The 19,652-nt window shown below is 37.0% G+C and overlaps 1 protein-coding gene across 1 annotated transcript in view; it reads left to right on the forward strand.

Annotated features, from left to right (window-relative positions):
- The first annotated feature begins 279 nt into the window (after positions 1-279).
- The window catches only part of ZSWIM5 (zinc finger SWIM-type containing 5), a 265,035-nt gene continuing 245,662 nt past the window's right edge, over positions 280-19,652 (forward strand). The window contains exon 1 of the mRNA XM_047085261.1: positions 280-874. Within this exon, the coding sequence (XP_046941217.1) occupies positions 280-874 (595 nt within the window). The remainder of the gene's footprint in view (positions 875-19,652) is intronic.

Raw genomic sequence — 19,652 nt, forward strand, 5'->3', positions numbered from 1 at the left:
CCCTTCTCGCGCTCGCGGCGGCCCGGACAGCGCGCGCCGCCTCACGCTCGTCCTCAGGGCGCCCTCGCCGGCCTTGCGGCGCGCGCACCGGGCCGGCCCAGGCTCCCCACTCGGGCCGGCCGGCTCGCGGGTTTGCTTGCCCCACCCCCCACCCCGGCGCCGCAGTTGGGCGCTTGCGCGGGGCGCGTGGCCGTGGCCAGGGTCTCAGCCGCAGTCGGTGCCGCCGCTGCTGGTGCCGCCGCTGCCGCCGCCGCCGCCTCAGTCAGTCAGTTCCCAGCAATGGCGGAAGGAGGTGAGCGAGAGGAGCTGCTCTCGCCGTCGCCTGTCTCTCCGGCTAAGCGCCTGTGCTCGTGGCCGAGCCCGCAGGCTCACCACTCTCGCGGTTCGCCGGGGGCGGCCAGCGGCGGGGTTGGGGGCGTCGGCGGCAGCTGCCTGGCCCCCGGGGCCCGCCCCCATCTGCAGCCCGAGTCCTTGCTGGACTGCGCCGCCAAGACAGTGGCAGAAAAGTGGGCGTACGAGAGGGTGGAGGAGCGCTTCGAGCGGATCCCGGAGCCAGTGCAGCGCCGCATCGTCTACTGGTCTTTCCCGCGGAATGAGCGGGAGATCTGCATGTACTCCAGTTTCCAGTACCGGGGCGGCCCCGGCGCCGCAGCCGCTGGCGGCGCCGCGGGGGCTTTGCCGGCCGAGGAGGGGCCGCCGCCGCCCCCCGGGGCCGCAGCTCCGACCAGCTCCGCCCCTGGGGCAGCCGTGGCGGGGGCGTCCCCTGGGCTGGGCACAGCGGCGGGAGCGGCGGGCAGCGGCGGCGAGGCGCTGCCGTTCCGCCGGGGCATTCGTCTGCTGGACAGCGGCTCGGTGGAGAACGTGCTGCAAGTCGGTAGGTGCTAGCCCGGCTCCTCTCTGGTGCCTGGCCTTCTTTTCCGCAGGTGCCTTCTCTCTGCACGAGCCTGGGGCCGAGATTCCGCCTCTCTGCCCAACTCCTGTCCCTCTGCCGAAGGACACACTAGTCACATAAAAAACTTTTCTCAACATTTCTTTCAGGTCCACTGCTGCTCTTTCCCCCACTCGCCCTCTACCCCATTTCTTTTTGTTTGAAGAGCAAATAGATCTCTTTTTTACTCTTAATTCTACACCCCACACCAAAGGCAAAAGGATGGGGAGGAATGCCTTTTGGGATGCAATAATTTCAGAAACGCGTTTTTGTAATTTAAGTTTAGAGAGAAGAGAATTCTTAGTGAATCTGGAGCAAGCAGTCTTACAGGGACTGTTTGAGGGGCAGGCTGTCAAAGGCAATCTGTATTCTTAGCAGATTGAAGCTGGTCATAATTAACTTTAAAATTGGAAAAACATCAACAAAATACTGTGCATTTCAAACAGTTAAAATTATCAGCTTTAATATTTTTTTTTCCCCCTGGACCAGTGGTACTTTGGAATCTAGGCTGCGGACTTAACAATAACCGAAGATGGAAATGTGACAGCTCTCTTCTCCACACCCCCACCCAAGGAAAAAAAAAAAAAAGCCACACAATCTGGAGTGGGGGTGGGGTCTGTCTTCCTTGTCAGACTAGGGTAAATCAAAAGCTAGTCACGTTGGGTTTTTCAAATGCTTCTCATTTAACAAGTCTTCGTATTTGATTTCGTTTTATCTTTTTGTTTGTGGGAAAGTGAAAAATGCTTTCCTTTCGTTTACTCCTCTGGATCTTCTAGTCAATTTGTTAATTTTACTAAATATACAAATACAGTAGCAGACCTGATTTGTAGAATGGTTAGGGAGAAAGGGGTAAAATGACATTGTTTAACATTGAATTGCTGTGTGGAAAATAAAAAAAAAAAACAAACAGCGTTTTTTTTCTAATTCGAATTATTGTAGCATTCTGAAAGTGTACATTATGCATTTTATTGTACAGTATATGCTCATATTTATTGAAAAAAATACTGATTTTTGAAAGGAGTTGGAGAAAGGTTGTTTTTAGAATTAAATAAGCACAGGAGAACACACACATACGCCAAACATCTAGCTCTCTTTTCCCAGGTAAAACAAATATATTTGAATTTTTTTTTCTTTTGGAGAGTGGTGCATTGTGTTTCATATAAAGTAATCTACTTCTGGTTATTGAGAATCATTGAATCCTGTGTTTCATTTTAAAACAACAGTGTACTACAGTTTGTTTTGCAAATGTGAAATGTTAATTTATCTAAATTTGTGTCAGAATACAGTGACAGTGGACTGAGAAAGTTTTGTTTATTTGGAAAAGGCTAGCTAGTCCTTTGTGCATTTGTATTTTTGAAAGTATGAGTTGAATAATCAGACATGAAAAGTGTATAGCTTTATTTAGTACTGTTATATTGAAAACATGAAAGTGAATATATTTATTAGTCTGTAAACTTTATTTGTATGAGTTTAGATCAGTTAACTTTTAAGATTCTTGTTTAAAATATTTTAAATTGAAAAGCATCAATTTAAGTGGTCATTTTATAGTAAGAGATGGATTTGAAAGAATTTTCAAACTTGAGGGGCAAATGAGAGAGAGGAAGAGTTTTAAAGAGCTATGTATTTTGTAAGTGGCTATAATGTATTCCAAATGAAATCAATTTTGTGGGTGATCCAGCTCTTGTTTAAATCAGATATTTTTGTTTCATAATATGATCGTTGGCATGCTTATTGGAGGGATGAGTAAGATAGTTTTGGGGTCTGGAGAGAAGACACATAAGCATATTTTCTGATTCTCTGTGGATTTCATAGATGAAGGTAGGAGAATGAATTAATTACTTTTAGGTAATGCTATTTGAGAACCATGAACTGGGTAATCTTTATTTTTCTTACCTTAATTTATGCTAATGAGTGTGAAAGAGAAGGATATTCCATTCTGTAACATTTTGAGTGTTGTATCTTGGCATGAATCACCTTTTAATATGTAAAATTAAGACTCATCCCTCATCTTTTAAATTTAAAATGTGAGTATGTGACTTAATCTAGATGATAGGTTTTCTAAAAGTATTGCCAAGAGATGAGTGAGAAAGTGGTTTGTATATAGTAATCATATTTTTCAGTTTATAACTTCATTTCAAGTTCAGTTTAATTACTCGGTGGTGCTAATTTAAACATTCTACGTATTTCCTTGTTGTTTGTCAGCCATAGTTATGACCTCAGAATTGGCAAGTTACTAAAGGCTGATGCTTTAAAAGGAAGGAAGGTAGGGTATTTTTATAAGAATATTCTTTTAAGGAAAAGATTCATAAGGGGATTTAAGTGGAGAAAACAAAATACCTTAAAATAAAAATAAATAAAATTTAAAAATGAACAGCACAACACAAAACAAAAATTTTGAAAGAAAATGGACAGTAACAAAAAGACTTGTGCAAAGAGTAGGCATATTACATTCTGTAACTTCTGATTAGTTTCCACATGGAATCTGGTTATGGGAAGTCATGGACTCATTGAAAAGCAATTTTTCTGTAGAAAGCTTTAGATTTTGAATCAGAACTTAAACTTTCCCAGCTTGATGTAAACAAATGGGAGAACTATAGGTTGTTATGCTCAAAGGATACATTTCTTCTGCATAACAGTACTGAATCAAAAGTATTGTTCCTTTTAAAGAGGGAAAATTGTAAATCAGTCTTTTCATGGACATCTGTAAATTAAAGCCGTGTGAATAGACTTACAGTCTGATCTCTCAGTATTATGAAGGTAATAGAGTTCAGATGTTTTAAGCATTTGCATTTTTAACCTGTTTAAGAATCGCATGGAAATTAGCAGTAGTATAAACTTTGGGAAAATACTTAATTCAGGAGTCTGCAGATGGTATAAGAATGGGATGACTATAATTTACTAAGAGTTTTAAGATGTTGACCCATTTTTTGCAATTCATCATATTTTAAATTAATTTCTCTGTATTTGATAAGACTTAATAGGTTTACCAAATCATACTAAGTTTTCTTCTCAGGGAAATCCAAATTCGTTGAGAAAAAAGGGGTCTTTGGGTGGTCTGACAATGCTCTATCACTGAATCTAGGTTGTAGTCATTGGATATTCACCTTATACTAATTCCTTTTGCTGTTTTAAAGCATTAACAGTTTTTCTTTCTTAAATGCAGAAATATTTGTTTGGATATTTAGATTTTAAAAAATTGGGTAAAGGGCATGCAAGGTCCTTCTGTGCTGGTGTATCTTAATTATATAAATTCTTATATGTTATTACATATTTTATATATATTATATATTAATGTGTTATAAATTATATATTTATCCAGAAATTTTCATAGATTAGGACAGTTGACTTTAACAAAACCCCATATTTTTAGCCCATACATTTTCTAGTAAGTATAATTTGCCCTTGGATAGTCTTCAAGACTAGAGTCACGATGCTATGTACTACCTTATGTGGAAGAAGTATAATTACAAAGACAATAATAATTAAAAATTCCATTTCGGGAAGTTTTTCAAAGCTTAAATGTCAAGTAATAGGTTTATAATTATGAGTACTTGTACATTATGAATAAACTATGAAATTTTTCTATAGTACAACTTTTGTGAAATGCATTTGTAACAAGTATTACAGTTGTTGATTTTTATAATTTTCTTGATCTGTATTATTTGGGGGAACAGAAGATATCCTCACCTAAAAAGCTTTATAGCATTGTGTGTGAGTTAGAGTAGCTATAAAATCATAATAAAACTTCATGTGGGGAAAAATGACTTACTTTGTATTTAAGCTGTTCCAGCACAGAATGCAGCTGCCTGCCTTTATGGGATAAGTGGTAAATTTTTTAAGAGTAGAAATTTACCAAGCTTTAAAATCACATCACTTTTTTTTTTAAGCATTGAGTTCTCTCCTTACCTAACACATCACACAAACGTCTTAATATTTAATAAATGTTTTTTGAATAGTGAAGGTTAAGAATGGACTTCTCAGTGTTATAAAATTAAAAAAAAAGAGTGAAGCCTGAATTTTTAGTATTTGTGTGGTATTAGAAGATGTGGGGAAACTTTATACTATACTTGTGCATATTAAACTGGTAGCATTAAGTGGTACAAATATTACATGTGTGTATCTCCTGTGTTGACCATCTGTTTTGTGTGAAGAATAGTAACTTATCAATTTCTTTAAAAAAATTTTTTTTAAACGTTTATTCATTTTTGACAGAGTATGAGCGGGGAAGGGGCAGGGAGAGAGGGAGACACAGAATCCGAAGCAGGCTCCAGGCTCCGAGCTGTCAGCACAGAGCCCCATGCGGGGCTCAAACTCACGAACTGTGAGATCACAACCTGAGCCCAAGTCGGACGCTCAACTGACTGAGCCACCCAGGCACCCCATTTTCTTCAAATGAAAGCTTTAGAGGAATTCTTATTAAAGGTGATTTTTCTCAAAGAGATCTTTAGATTAGAAAGATAATGAATAAACTAAAGATAGTGGAATTTACTTTAGAGATTATCTCTATTTCAGGAATTAAAGCAAAATATTATTGAAATGTGAGTACAAAGTCTAAATTTTGAAGTGAAAGGGCTAGAAATTTATTTATGCATATGTGAAACAATTTCATTTCTCTTGTTTAAACATTGGCAATTAAAAATCAAGATATTAACTGTCAGTATTCTATTGATGATGGTTATGTGAATATATGTAAGTGCGTTGAAATATATAGAACTATACCCAAAAAGCCAATCTTACTGTATTGTACCTTAGAAAATAATTTTTAAAAATCAAGGCATTAATATATCAGTAAATTAAAGTGTAAGAGAGATACTGAAAATACTGTATTAGTTTCTTATGGCTGCTGTAACAAAGAACCACAAACTGGGTGGCTTAAAACAACACAGATTTTACTGTCTCACAATTCTAGGGGCCAGAGGTCTGAAATCAGGATATATTAAGGGCCATGCTCTGTCTGAAACCTATGGGGGATTCCTTTCTTAGCTTCTTCTTAGCTTCTGGGGGTTTGCTGGCATTCCTTGGCATGTAACTCTAATCTCTGCCTTTGTTGTCACATGGCAGTCTTCCTGTGTTTCTCTGTCTTCACATGGCCATTTTATAGGGATAGCAGTCATATTGGATTAGGGGCCCACCCTACTCCAGTATGACCTCATTTTAACTAATTATATGTGCAATGACCCTATTTCCAACTAAGGTCACATTCTGAGGAACCGGGGTTTAGGAACTTCAACATACCATTTTTGGAGGGACATAATTCAACTTGTAACAGCTTCTCATACTTATTTCTTATTGCATAACAGAGTTTCATGTGAATTTTAAACTTTTTTACATTGGATATGTCTTAAATTAGAAATCACCACATTCGTTTTTTAGATAAGCATTATTTCAGTTTAATTGATTCAATTTGCATGATTGATTATTTAGTATTTTTAGTATATGTGGAACTTTTTCCTGACAAATAGGCGGTTATTTAAAGGTTAAACCTGTCATTCTTTATAAAAAAGATGACTGTGAAATATAGTACTCAGGGTATACATGCATGGGTGAACAGATTACTGTGGTATTTTTTTTCCATGCATATCATTTATAACTTGTTTTTGCAAATAGGTAGCCCTGACAGCATATGAATCTTGTCTTAATCAGTTTCTAAACCCCAAGTTCATACAGTTTAGGATTAGTGTTTAATATTGGAAATAAACTGCAATCCACTCCAGATCACTTTTATGTGAATTTTCTACCTTGTAGTTTATTTACAGCTTATTTCTTTCCTGATAAAGGCAGCATGTTTCTTGGCCACTTTTAGCTTATCATCGAACTAGTATGTCAGGGAAATCATACTCACTTTAATATTAGTTTTAGCATTATATTGCCATATGCTTTATTACTCTAATACTCTTTATAATCGTTTATAGCCAACTGATTAGTTTCTGGTTTTCAGTATTGAAAAAAATTGCCCCCTTAGAAGGTATAATGATATGCTATAAGTTAGTGTTCAATAAGTGTTTATTGAATAAATGAGTAGGGGCATCTGGGTGGCTCAGTTGGTTGAGCATCTGACCTCAGCTCAGGTCGTGATCTTACGGTTGGAGAGTTTGAGCCCTGCATTGGGCTTGCCGCTGTCAGTGTGGAGCCCCCTTCAGATCCTCTGTCCCCATCTCTCTCTGCCCCTTCCCTGTTCACACTCTCTGTTTTTCTCAAAAATAAATAAACATTTAAAAAATAAATGAGCAAGTAGTTATATAACCTTTTTATATTTATGTAGTATGGGCATATTCCTTCATTGATTTATTCATATGTAATGGGAGCCTAGGAGATATACTGGAATTTCTGGATGTTTCTGATTTTTTAAAACATTACATACATTACCCTTGAGGGGTGCCTGGGTGGCTTAGTTCATTGGGTGCCCGACTTCAGCTCAGGTCATCATCTTGTGACTCTTGAGTTTGAGCCCTGCGTCGGTCTCTGTGCTGACAGCTCAGAGCCTGGAGCCTGCTGCAGATTCTGTGTCCCTCTCTTGCTCTGCCCCTCGCCCGCTAATGCGCGCGCCTTGAAACTTATTATTAACTAGTTCTTGATTCATTCATTGAATATTTAGTCACTTGTTTTGTGTAAGGCTCAATAAATAATTGTTTACCTGTTTTTAATGGACATCATTGGAAAATATTTTGTATTTTCCCACCTTAGAATACAAACTCAAGTTGGACACTAAAGCCTAAGCTTCTAAGGTTGCCATCTTTATATAGGTGGGTGGTTTCTGAGTGGGTACTTGACTCTAAGAGATTCTCTGAAACCTATTTTTGAAAAGTTTTATGTGTACATGTTTTTTGGTCATTTGCTTTTTTCCTGTTATAATGGAGTGATGATGTATGCAAGGCAGTATAACATTGTTACCTTCTTTAAAAATAAACTATTAAGGGACATCTAGGTGGCTCAGTTGGTTGAGTGTCTGACTTGAGCTCAGATCATGATGTTGTGGTTTCTGAGTTTGACCCCCACATCGAGCTTGCTGCTATGACCCTGTCATCGCAGAGCCTGCTTCAGATCCTCTGTCCCCCTCTCTCTGCCCCTCCTCTGCTTGTGCTCTCTCAAAAATAAATAAACATTAAAAAAATAAATAAAAATAGACTAGTGAATCAGAAGATGAAATATCTTTAACCCTAATGATTTTCTTGTCTTAAAAACAGTGGTTTGTATACTTATTATCATTTACTTCTTAGGGAAATGCAAATTAAAACCTAAGGAAATATGACTACACACACGCTAGTATGGCTAGAAATAAAAGACTGACAATACCAGGACTAGGAACAATATGGGGCAACTAAGAACTCTCTTACATTATTGGTAGGGATGCAAACTGATACAGTCACTTTGAAAAACAGTTTCTTATAAAGTTAGTCATACACTTAATCATAAGATTCAGCAACCCCATTCCTAGATATTTACTTAGAGAAATGAAAACATCTGTTCATAAAAAGACTTATACTTGAGTATTCAGAGCAGCTTTATTCAGGATAGCCCTAAAATGGAAACAAACCAAATATCTCTTAGATGGGTAAATAAATAAACTGTATATCCATACAGTGGAATACTATTCAGCAATAAAAAAGAACAAACTACTGATAGCCTAGAAGCATGATGAATCTAAAAAGCATTATGCTAAGTGAAAAGAGTACATAGAATACAGTTCTGTGTATATGAAATTTTAGGAAGCCCAAAGCTACAGTGATAGAAACTAGAAAAGTTGTTTGCTAGGGTATAGGGTAGTAGAGTGTGAGGAAACCTCTTTGAGTGATGGAAATGTTCTATATCATGATCATGGAGTGGTTACATGACTTATTTATTTGTCAAAACTTACTGAATTTCATACACTTAAAGTTGGTAAATTTTATTGGATGTAAGTTGTACTTCAAAAAATCTGATTTTAAAGGAAAGACTAATGGGTTTCAACCTTGGTTTCACATTAGAATCACCCGAGGAGTTGTTTTGTTTTTTTTGACAGTGTCCATGCAGGACTCATCCTAAATTAATTAAATCAGAATCATTTGAGAATGAGGATTGAACTTCAGAATTTTAAAAAGCTCCTAGATAGTTTTACATACAGTTGAAAAACACTGCTGTAGAAAAAGGATTATTTTTTTCAGTGTTATCAATGTTTTAAAACTTTTTATTGGCAATCAAAACATTAATATTTATTACACAAATGCTACGGGCCATGTCCACTTTCTTTTCTACTGCAATCTGTTCTGTTTTACCTATCTTTAGGTTTATTAATGGATTTCAAGGAAAATCATTATTCTCTTGCCACTTAAAGATTGTGTGCCTGTGTTTTGGAAAGGTTTTATGCAAAAGTATATAAATTCTTTGTCACTGTCACCATCAAAAGACACTTGTATAAATGTAATGCCAGTGTATAATTTTCTTCATGTTTATTCACTTATTCATTCATGAAGCTTATATTTAACATTTTATAACATTCTGTGCAAAATAGAACATGATTTCTGTATTTAAGGAGTACATAGTTTAGTGTAGAGTACACGTATAAAGTAACATTTAATACGATGTTTTGTATAATAGAGGTATTTACTATGGAGCCAAAGAGTAGGAAGTGATTAACTGAGGAAATGGGGGCAGTTAGATATATTGCTATATTTTGATATTCCAATTATAAGAAACAAATATTTTAATAAAGATTAAATTGTCTAATATTATAATAAAGATTGAAAACATGATTTATTGCTTATGTTAGATAAATCCTTCATGAAATTTCTTCTTCTATGCCCTGTAATACTCTAGTCCATAGTGATTTAACGGAGTAACTTTGGCAGGCAGAAAGATGACAAAAATATTAACAGATATTAATCCTTTTTTCTCAGAATAAATTTTACAGATTTCTGTCTTTAGAATAGCTTTGTTATCTTCATATAATCCCTTTTCTTCCTTTTTCTTTTTTTTTTTAAATATTGCTTCTGGGGCACCTGGGTGACTTAGTTGGTTGAGTTGGTTTTGGCTTGGGTTGGAGTCTTATTGTCATGAGATTGAGCCCGGTGTCAGGCTTTGTGCTGGGCGTGGAACCTGCTTGGGGTTCTCTCTCCCCCCTCTCTGTCCTCTTCCTGCTTGCATGTGCATGCCTGTGCACATGCACTCTCTTTCTCTCAAAATGAATGAGTGAATGAATGAATGAATGAATAAAAAGTTTAAAAATATTGCTTCTTTTAGGTATGCATGTATGATAGAGCTAATCAGCAAAATGGATTTGGTCTATCCATTCATTATTGGTGGTCTGTAAGCAACAAGGAAGTATATTAGGTCTTTGAAAACCTTGAAGATAATTGTATTGTTTTCCCTATTCATTTGTGGTTTTATTGAATGGAAGCCTATAGCATTAATACATTCGGGAAAAGCCAGCCTGTTTTTATTTTGCTTGAATATGTCAATACCTGATAAACTGACATGACTGGCAAGCATCACTTACATATGATGTTGTTAGTGATATAAAATTCTTCTTCACATTATGGTTCCCTATTGTGAAAAAATAATCTTGCTAATTTTTTCTTTCACTCAATATTGTATTATTGTACTCTTTGCTATTGTATATATTTGCATGTATCTACCATATATATTATTAAATATATTACCTAATGTGATATATGATATATATTATATGATAATATATATTATTACATATCTGCAGGAACTTTGTAGCAGGTAGCCTTAGAATTCTGTCTCCTCACTATGTCTGTTTTATCACCTGTAAATGGACAGAATGATGATACCAACCATTGTTTTGAGAGTAAATTAATTAATATGTAAAATATTTAGAACAGGGCCCAGCACTTATTAGGTGCTATATAAATATTTGCTATAATTAACATACTGCAATTAGTGAAAGTATTCTGTGTTTGTTACCTTACCTTCTTCAACCTTTTCCCCACCTCTGAAGCCTTTTTAATGTGACTTGTGCTTTCACTCACTATATTAAAATTGATCCCTTAAAGGTCACCAGTGAACTCATGATTGCCAAACACAGTTTCCTTTTAACAGTCTTCATCCTTCATAACCTTTGTGTAGAATTTTCTGTAGTCTACTGCACCGTCCTCTTGAAATGCTTCTTCCTAGATTTTAGTTTTACTTTACCATTCTGACTTTCTTTCTGCCTTCCTTCTTTTTACCCCAAGCTTTCTAATTTAGCAATCTTATTTATTTCTATAGCTTCTGGTACTTTTTTATGAACACAAGATAGCATCATATAATGTGGTGGCTTAAATTTTGTTTAAAGCAACTCTACTCAGGGGCGCCTGGGTGGCGCAGTTGGTTAGGTGTCCAACTTCAGCCAGGTCACGATCTCGCGGTCCGTGGGTTCGAGCCCCGCATCAGGCTCTGGGCTGATGGCTCAGAGCCTGGAGCCTGTTTCCGATTCTGTGTCTCCCTCTCTCTCTGCCCCTCCCCTGTTCATGCTCTGTCTCTCTCTGTCCCAAAAATAAATAAACGTTGAAAAAAAAAATTAAAAAAAAAAAAAAAGCAACTCTACTCATTTTCAAATTAAATCTTAGATGGCATTTCAGTTTTTGCCATAGAAAAATTGAGCTATTTGGGGCATTGGGGAGGGGCCCACAACTCTGTCAGCTTGGCCAGCTGGTGCTTCTTTTTGCCTCTGTGGAGCACTTCCAAATAATAATCTTGGGATTTGAAGTCATGAGATCTGCCTTAGGGGTCTCATCTGTAAAAGCGTCAGGATTTTTGTGAGCTTTTAAATAAACTAATATACGTGGAAGTACTGTATAAATGTCACTGTGCAAATAATATGACCATTAAATCTATGTTGTTGTTTCTCCCTCTGGAATTCAAGATCAGCAGGTTTATTTGCCTGTTAGACATTTCTAAATGGATACCTTACTAGCCACTGAAAGTCAAAATGTCTGATAAGGGATTAATGTCCAGAATATATTAAGAACTTCTACAACTCAACAACAAAAAACAAACAACCTGATTATGATTTAAAAGTGGGCAAAAGAGTTGAATAAATATTTCTCCAAAGAAGATATGCAAATGGCCTATAAGCACATGAGAAGATGCTTAACATCATTCATCATTAGGGAAATATAAATTAAAACCACAAGGAATATCACTTCATACCCATTAGTATGGCTCATATAAAAAAAATTAAAACCCAGAAAATAACAAGTGTTATTAAGAATATGGAGAGATTGGAATCTTTGTGCATCACTGGTAGGAGTATTAAAGTAGTGCAGCTGCTATGGAAAATGGTAAAATTTTCTAAAAAAATTAAACATAAAATTACCATACGATCCAGCAATTCTACTTCTGGGTATACACCAGAAGAATTGACCACAGGAAGTCGAATAGATATTTGTACACTCATATTTATAGCAGCATTCGTCTCAATAGCCAAAGGTGGAAGCAACCCAAGTGTCCATTGAAAGATTAGTGGATAAACAAAATGTGGTATATACATACAATGGAATATTATTCAGTCTTAAAAAAGGAAGAAAATCCTGATAACATACTACAACATAGATGAACCTCGAAGACATTATGCCACTCACAGCTGTATAACCTTGGATGACAAGTTGCTTCATTTCTCTGTGCTTCAGTTTCTTCATCTGTAAAATGGAGATACAATACTATCTCAGAACATTTATATCACAGTCAAATGTGATAATATATTCAAAGTCAGCTTGGAATATTTTATACATTGTAGTGGTATTGTGAATCTTAGTTTTCTTTCTTTTCTCCTTCCCTGCCTCTTGATAGTTTGTACCTCTCTCTTCTTAAAAGTGCCATTTCCTTATCTACTTAGTTGAAATTAAACTTTCCTTCCATGTTAGTCCTATGCATTGATCAGCAGTTGTTTATTATCTATTATGTTCTAGGCTGTGGTCTAGCAGCTGAACACAAGGCAGTGAATAAAACAAAGTTCCTGCTTTCATGGAGCATACATTTTAGTGAGGGGAGAGACAACACTTTCCATTTTGTTCGTGTTTTATTTTTTTTACATTTTTACATTTTTTTTACATTTATTTATTTTTGAGAGACAGAGAGAGACAGAGCACAAGCAGGGGAGGGGCAGAGAGAGAAGGAGACACAGAATCCGAAGCAGGCCCCAGGCTCCAAGCTGACAGCACAGAGCCTGACACAGGGCTTGAACTCACAAACCGCGAGATCATGACCTGAGCTGAAGTCGGATGCCCAACCAACTGACCCACCCAGGTCTTTGTGTTTTAATTGTTACAGGTATTATCTTCCCTTCCAGTCTGCAAGTGCTTACAGAACAAAGACTGTATCATGCAATATATTCAGCATCCAGTACAATACCTAGTAGGTTTCATAAATGATGTTTTAAGAGGTCTTTGTGGAAATGAATTATGGACATAATCTTGTTCATTTCTATGGCTTTCATAATAGTGATTTCCAGCATTGGCTGCTTTACACTTAAGTCACTTGGGGAACTTTGGTAAAATACAGAGTCTGTGCTTCATCTTTGGAAATTCTAGTAAACTAAGATTGGAATGGGACTTAGGAATCTGTATTTTTGATAAGTTCTTCAGGTTTAAACATTTGGGAACCATTGTTCCAAAGCATTTAGTACAATGATTTACATAAAATGTGCTTAGTAGTGTTAGTTGAATTGATTTATTGATTGATTTATACAATAGTTTGTTCCGAACCAGATTTGGAACTTATGGGTCAAATAGAATTAAATGGATTCAGGAAAGAGTTACATAAAATGTCTTCAGACTCAGCAACACTACCATTTGCTGATGTTAGGAAAATCATTAGTATCCTTTGTTATTTTTAAATGCTAGTTCTTAAGTATTTACCCAAAATAATCCTCTACATTTTAATAGGTACATAAGTTTTTGAAAAATCATTGAAAAATCTAAAAGGATTTAAGCTAATTAAAACTGATAAATAATTTCTGTGAAGAGGAAGGGGAATGAGTGGTAACCAAAAGGAAATTTAGTTTAATCTGTATTCCTTGAATTATTTTATGATGAAAACCTATTTATGTATTTCTTGTGTGATAATGTAATTAAAATAAGTAACAAATAATATAGTTTATTCTGCTGCATTTTTTGTACAGCATTTTTTGCCTTTTTTTGAGACTTTTTAATTTTTTTTAAATTTATTTTGATAGTGCGTGTGTGTGCACGGGGGAGGGGCAGCGAGAAGGGGGAGAGAGAGAAACTCAAGCAGGCTCCTCACTGTCAGCGCAGAACCTGATGAGGGGCTCGAACTCACAAACCATGAGCTCATAGCTGAGCTGAAGTCAGATGCTTAAGTGGCTGAGCCACCCAGGCACCCCCATTTTTTGCCTTTTAAGTTAACATGAGTTAGAGAAATGTCTTCTTACCTTTATAAACTTGATTTAGGTCAGGAGTTCTTAACCTGGCATCTATAAATAGCTTTCAGGGATCCATGAACTGAAGTTATTTTCAGATTTTACAAATGGATATGGACATTTTCCAAAGAAGAAAGTTCATAACTTTCATTGGATTCTCAAAGGGATCCATGACTCAAATAAGTTCAGGAACCACTAATTTATGCAGAAGAATCTGCTTTATTTGATAAAAATTCTGCAGCTAATTCTTTTATTGCCTTTGACCCTTGATGTATATGAGTGACTGTGATTCTATAACCTTTTTCATCCTACCCATTTTCAGGTTATGAATAGTATAATTATTAAAGAAACACAGCTCTGCTATTTGCTACTTCTACTGGTTAAATATTTCAGTTTTGGCATCTCTGACATATTCATCTTGTTCTCCTGTGTATCTAAATGCTGCTGTATAAGTTACTTTTTTGTTTGTTTCAGTAGAATGATGGCTTGACATTTTTGTGCCACAGACGGCTGAGGTTTAATGATTTGCACTAGCTGAAATAAAGTAATATTGTATGAGGTTACTGAACAGAGTAGGCCATAGCTACTTCTTTATTGAATTTTTCTGTGGAATTGGTTTTTTTAGATTATATTTCCTGGGAAGTAAACTGAGATGGAGATTTACTTGCAGAAAGTTTATTGAGGAATGACATTTGTAATGGAGCAAGGGATGCAAGATTTGGAGGGCAGAGAGATTGAACTGATGGCGTTGCCTCAGAGACTTTAGTCAATCCTTTTGGGATATTTAAAAGTTATTTGGAATTAGATATAAGCTGACTGGAAGGGAGGGGGCATAATCTTGGGTGGGGCAGTTTCTGTGGTAGAGATGGAGGTGAAACTACATAGTTCCCCTTTCCAGCTGCAGGAAGTGCTTTCAGCAGATAGCTTCTAGCTGCCAACTGGTTTAGGTTTGCCTCAGCTACAGAGAACTGCTTTACCTGTGGTCTCAATCTTCTAGGGACATCTTGCAAATGGCTGAGCAAGATTGGGTAAAGAAGTCCAGCTATTTTGGCCTAATGTGGAGCTCCTTGACAGGCAGTACTTGCTCCAGAGAGCCGTACCTGGTTGTCAGGCCTGCATTGCAGTTTGACTTCTTTTCAGTCTTCTGCTGCCTTTCCTTCAGAAGTATTGATTTCTGTTAAGTGTCTTGCATGTTAAACTCCATCTCAACGCCTGCTTTCAGAGAACTCAAGGGGTAGTTTATGGAGGAGGACTTAGCTGTGAGCAGCTAGCATCCTGGAGTTAGAAGAACTCTGCAGACAGAGGAATGGAATGAATGCCTTGGTCTTGAAGGGAGTATCTGGTCACTACATTCCTTGTAACTCTTAGATTTATTTCATAGAGTAAATTCACCCCATGTGGGAACAACTTCTCAACATTGTTTGGCTTCTTTTTCTGAGGACTTACAAGAATAAGATTAGTGGGTTAATTAATTACACCTTCTGCCACTACAGCTAGTCCCCAGATCACAACTGATACTTACTGTCTCCCTGTAATCTCCATTCTAGATTCTTGGCCAATATCTCTACTTGTCTAGATGGCTTACAAGATGGGGTGACTGTCATGACTGAGGGATCTGAGCCTAGTTACCATGCCCTTTTTAGGTGTTGGCCACTGTAGTTGTACATTTACTCTCAAAATTGGGTAGGGAAATTCCAAGAGATGCCCCAGTGATAACCCAGACACTAAATGTCATCTATTCCTTTATGTTACTTTTCTTTGTGTTGGTGACTCCATTTTATTTCATAAACACCATATATTGCTTAGGTAGCACATTATGTGACATTAAAATCAGGTCTGTTATATAGGTTTTAAAGATCAAATATAACATTGAATTTGTTGTATTAATGTTTCTTTGATATGTTATCAGGGTGTTAATTGCAGAGGTTTACAGATTGTCATCTCTTGTGTTGTCCCTTGCATGTATTATTAATATATCATCAGGATAATTAGCAACAGAAGAATTCATACAACCAAAATCTTATGTTTTTATTTCTAGTGTTTTAGCATAGTTTTATTGAGAACTTTATTTAGTAGTGAGTGGTTTTCTAGCACCTACTCCCCATTACCTATTCACTTAGGGATTAGAATTGAAAAACTGTGACGGAGTTAGAGTATAATTTACTGCAGTTATACAGCCATGTCGTAAATATACCATTTAGCAAACCATGGAGACAAGTTAGCATTGCTGGAAAGTTTTAGTAAGGAAGCTCTGAGCCTGTGGCTGCCCGATGAGGCCTTGAACACCAGGGTGTCAGTAGTGTCCCCGAAGAGACTCACTATTTTGGAACTGGGGGCTCTCACATTAGGCCTTCTTTCTTTCTTTTTTTCTTCACACTTTCAGTAAGATAAAATTCACATACCACACGACTCACCCATTTAAGATGTAAAATTAAATTAAGTGATTTTTAGTATATTTATAGATGTGGGCTGCCATCAACATAGTTAACTTAAGAACATTTTCATTTCAGAAGAAACCCTCTATCCTTTAATATCACTTTCCAATCCTCCAACCTCCTCTAGACCTAAGTAAACACTGCTTTCTGTTTCTATGCCTATTCTGGATATATCATATAAATGGAATCATATAAAATGTAGTCTTTTGTGGGGCACCTGGGTGGCTCAGTTGGTTGAGCGTCTGACTTCAGCTCAGGTCATGATCTCACAGTTTGTGACTTCAAGCCCCACAATGGGCTCGCTGCTATCAATGCAGAGCCCGCTTTGGATCCTCTGTCCCCCTCTCTGCTTGCCCCTCCCCTGCTTGCGCTCTCTCTCTCAAATAAAAAAAAAGTGTAGTCTTTTGTTACTGGCTTCTTTCACTCAGCATAATGTTTTCAAGGTTCATCTGTGTTGTAGCATGGATCAGTATTTCATTCCTTTTTATGGCCAAATAATATTCCATCGTATGGATATACCACATTCTGTTTATCTGTTCACTAGTTGTTATACTTCTTTTATTTTTATTTTTTATTTATTTATTATTAATTTTTATTTTTATTTTTTATTTTTTGTTATACTTAAAAAAAAAAAGATTTTAAGTGATCTCTACGCCCATTGTGGGGCTAGAACTTACACCCCCGAGATCAAGAGTTGCATGCTTTACAGACTGAGTCAGCCTCTAGTTGTTAAACTTTTGAGTTTCCCATTTTGTTATGCATAATGGTGCCATGAACATTCACGTATAAGCTTTTGTGTGGACATATGTTTTAATTTATTTTGGGAGCAGAATTATTGGGTCATAGAGTAACTGTATGTTTAACTTTTTGAGGAACTGCCAAGCTATTTTCTGGAGTGGTATACCATTTTACAATCCCAGTGGCAATGTATGAGGGTACCAGTTTATCTACATCCTTGCCAACAGTTGCTATTGTCATAACTTTTTTGTTATTGCTATCCAAGTGGAGGAGAAGCAGTATTCTGTTATGCTTGGTTTTGATTTGCATTTCATTTCCCTGGCGACTAATGATGTTGAGCATTGTTTTATGTGCTTATTGGTCATTTGTATATCTTGTTTGGGGAAATGACTATTCAGATTCTTTGCCCATTTTTAAATTGGATTATTGTCTTTTGTTGAGTTGTAAGAGTGTTATTTATTTTAGATACTGATCTCATCAGATATGCAAACATATTCTCCTCTTTTCAATTTGTTGATAATTTTTGAAGCACAACAATTTTCAATTTTGATGAGATACAGTCCATCAATTTTTTTCTTTTGTTTTTTTTTTTTTAATTTTTAATGTTTATTTTTGAGAGAGAGAGAGCAAGTGCATGAGTGGGGGAGGGGCAGAGAGCGAGGGAGAAACAGAATCTGAAGCAGGCTCCAGGCTCTGAGCTGTCAGTACGGAGCCTGATATGGGACTTGAACTCACAAACTGCAAGATTATGACCGGAGCTGAAGTTGGACGCTTAACCGACTGAGCCACCCAGGTCCCCCTTTAATTTTTTTAAAGTTTATTTATTTTGAGAGAGAGAGAAAGTGTGAATGGGGGAGGGGCAGAGAGAGAGGCAGAGAGAGAGAATCCGAAGTAGGCTCTGCATTGTTAGTGCAGAGACTGATGTGGGGCTCAAACTCACAAACTGAGATCATGGCCTGAGCCACCCAGGTGCCCTTGTTGCTTGTTTTTTTTTTTTTGATAGTGTGCCTAAGAAACCATTGCCTAACACAAGGTCACGAAGATTTGCTCCTCTGTTTTTTTCCTAAGAGTTTATAGTTTTAGTTCCATTTTGAGTTGATTTTTGTATGTGGTGTCAGAAAAGTCTCAGATTTCATTCTTTTGCATGTGGCTATCCAGTTGTCCCAGCATCATTTGTATAAATGACTATTCTTTCTCCATTGAATGATTTTTGGCACTGCTGTTGAAAATTAGTTGACCATAGATGGGTTTATTTCTGGACTGTCAATTCTTTCCCATTGATCTGTGTGTCTGCCCTTATGCCAGTACCACACTGTCTTGATTACTGTTGTTCCATAGTAAATTTTGAAATTGGGAAGTCTGAGTTTCCTACTTTGTTCTTTTCCTTTTTTCAGTTTTACTGAGATAATTGACCTAACATAGTGCAAATTTAAGGTGTACAATGTGATGATTTGGTATATGTGTATATTGCAGAACATTTACCACAGTAGGGTTAGTTAACACACTTTACCTCACACGATTAACATTTTGTTATTGTTGTTATGATGAGAACAACTGATTAAAGTGTATTCTCATAGCAACTTTCAAATATACAGTACAGTATTGTTAATTATAATCATCATGATGTACAGTAGATTCCTGGAACTTATTCATCTTATAACTGAAAGTTAGTAGCCTTTGACTAATTTCCCCATTTCTACCACCTGAGCCTTTGCAACCACCATCCTATTATCCGTTTCTATGAGTTTAATGTTTTTGTTTTTTATTTTATTTAAATATTTTATTTTTAATCTCTACATCCAATGTAGGGCTTGACCCCACAATCCCAAGATCAAGAGCCAGGTGCTCTACTGACTAAGCCAGTCAGGTGCCCCTCTATTTCAGTGTTTTTAGGTTCCACATAAAAGTGAGAACATATGAGGGCACTTGGCTGGCTCAGTCAGAAGAGCACATGACTTTTGATATTGGAGTTGTAAGTTTGAGCCCTACATTGGGTGTAGAGTTTACTTAAAAAATTAAAATTTTTTTTAAAATTATTTTTTTTATGTTTATTTTTGAGAGACAGAAAGAGAGCACAATCAGGGGAGGGGCAGAGAGAGAGGAAGACAAAGAATCCCAAGCAGGCTTCAGTCTCTGTGCTGTCAGCACGGAGCCAGATGTGGAGCTCGAACTCACAAACCGTGAGATCATG

This window comes from Lynx rufus, unplaced genomic scaffold (assembly GCF_022079265.1).
Source record: "Lynx rufus isolate CCGP_SWC_20201006 ecotype Redwood Valley unplaced genomic scaffold, mLynRuf1.p SCAF_2, whole genome shotgun sequence".
NCBI classification, from domain to species: Eukaryota; Metazoa; Chordata; class Mammalia; order Carnivora; family Felidae; genus Lynx; species Lynx rufus.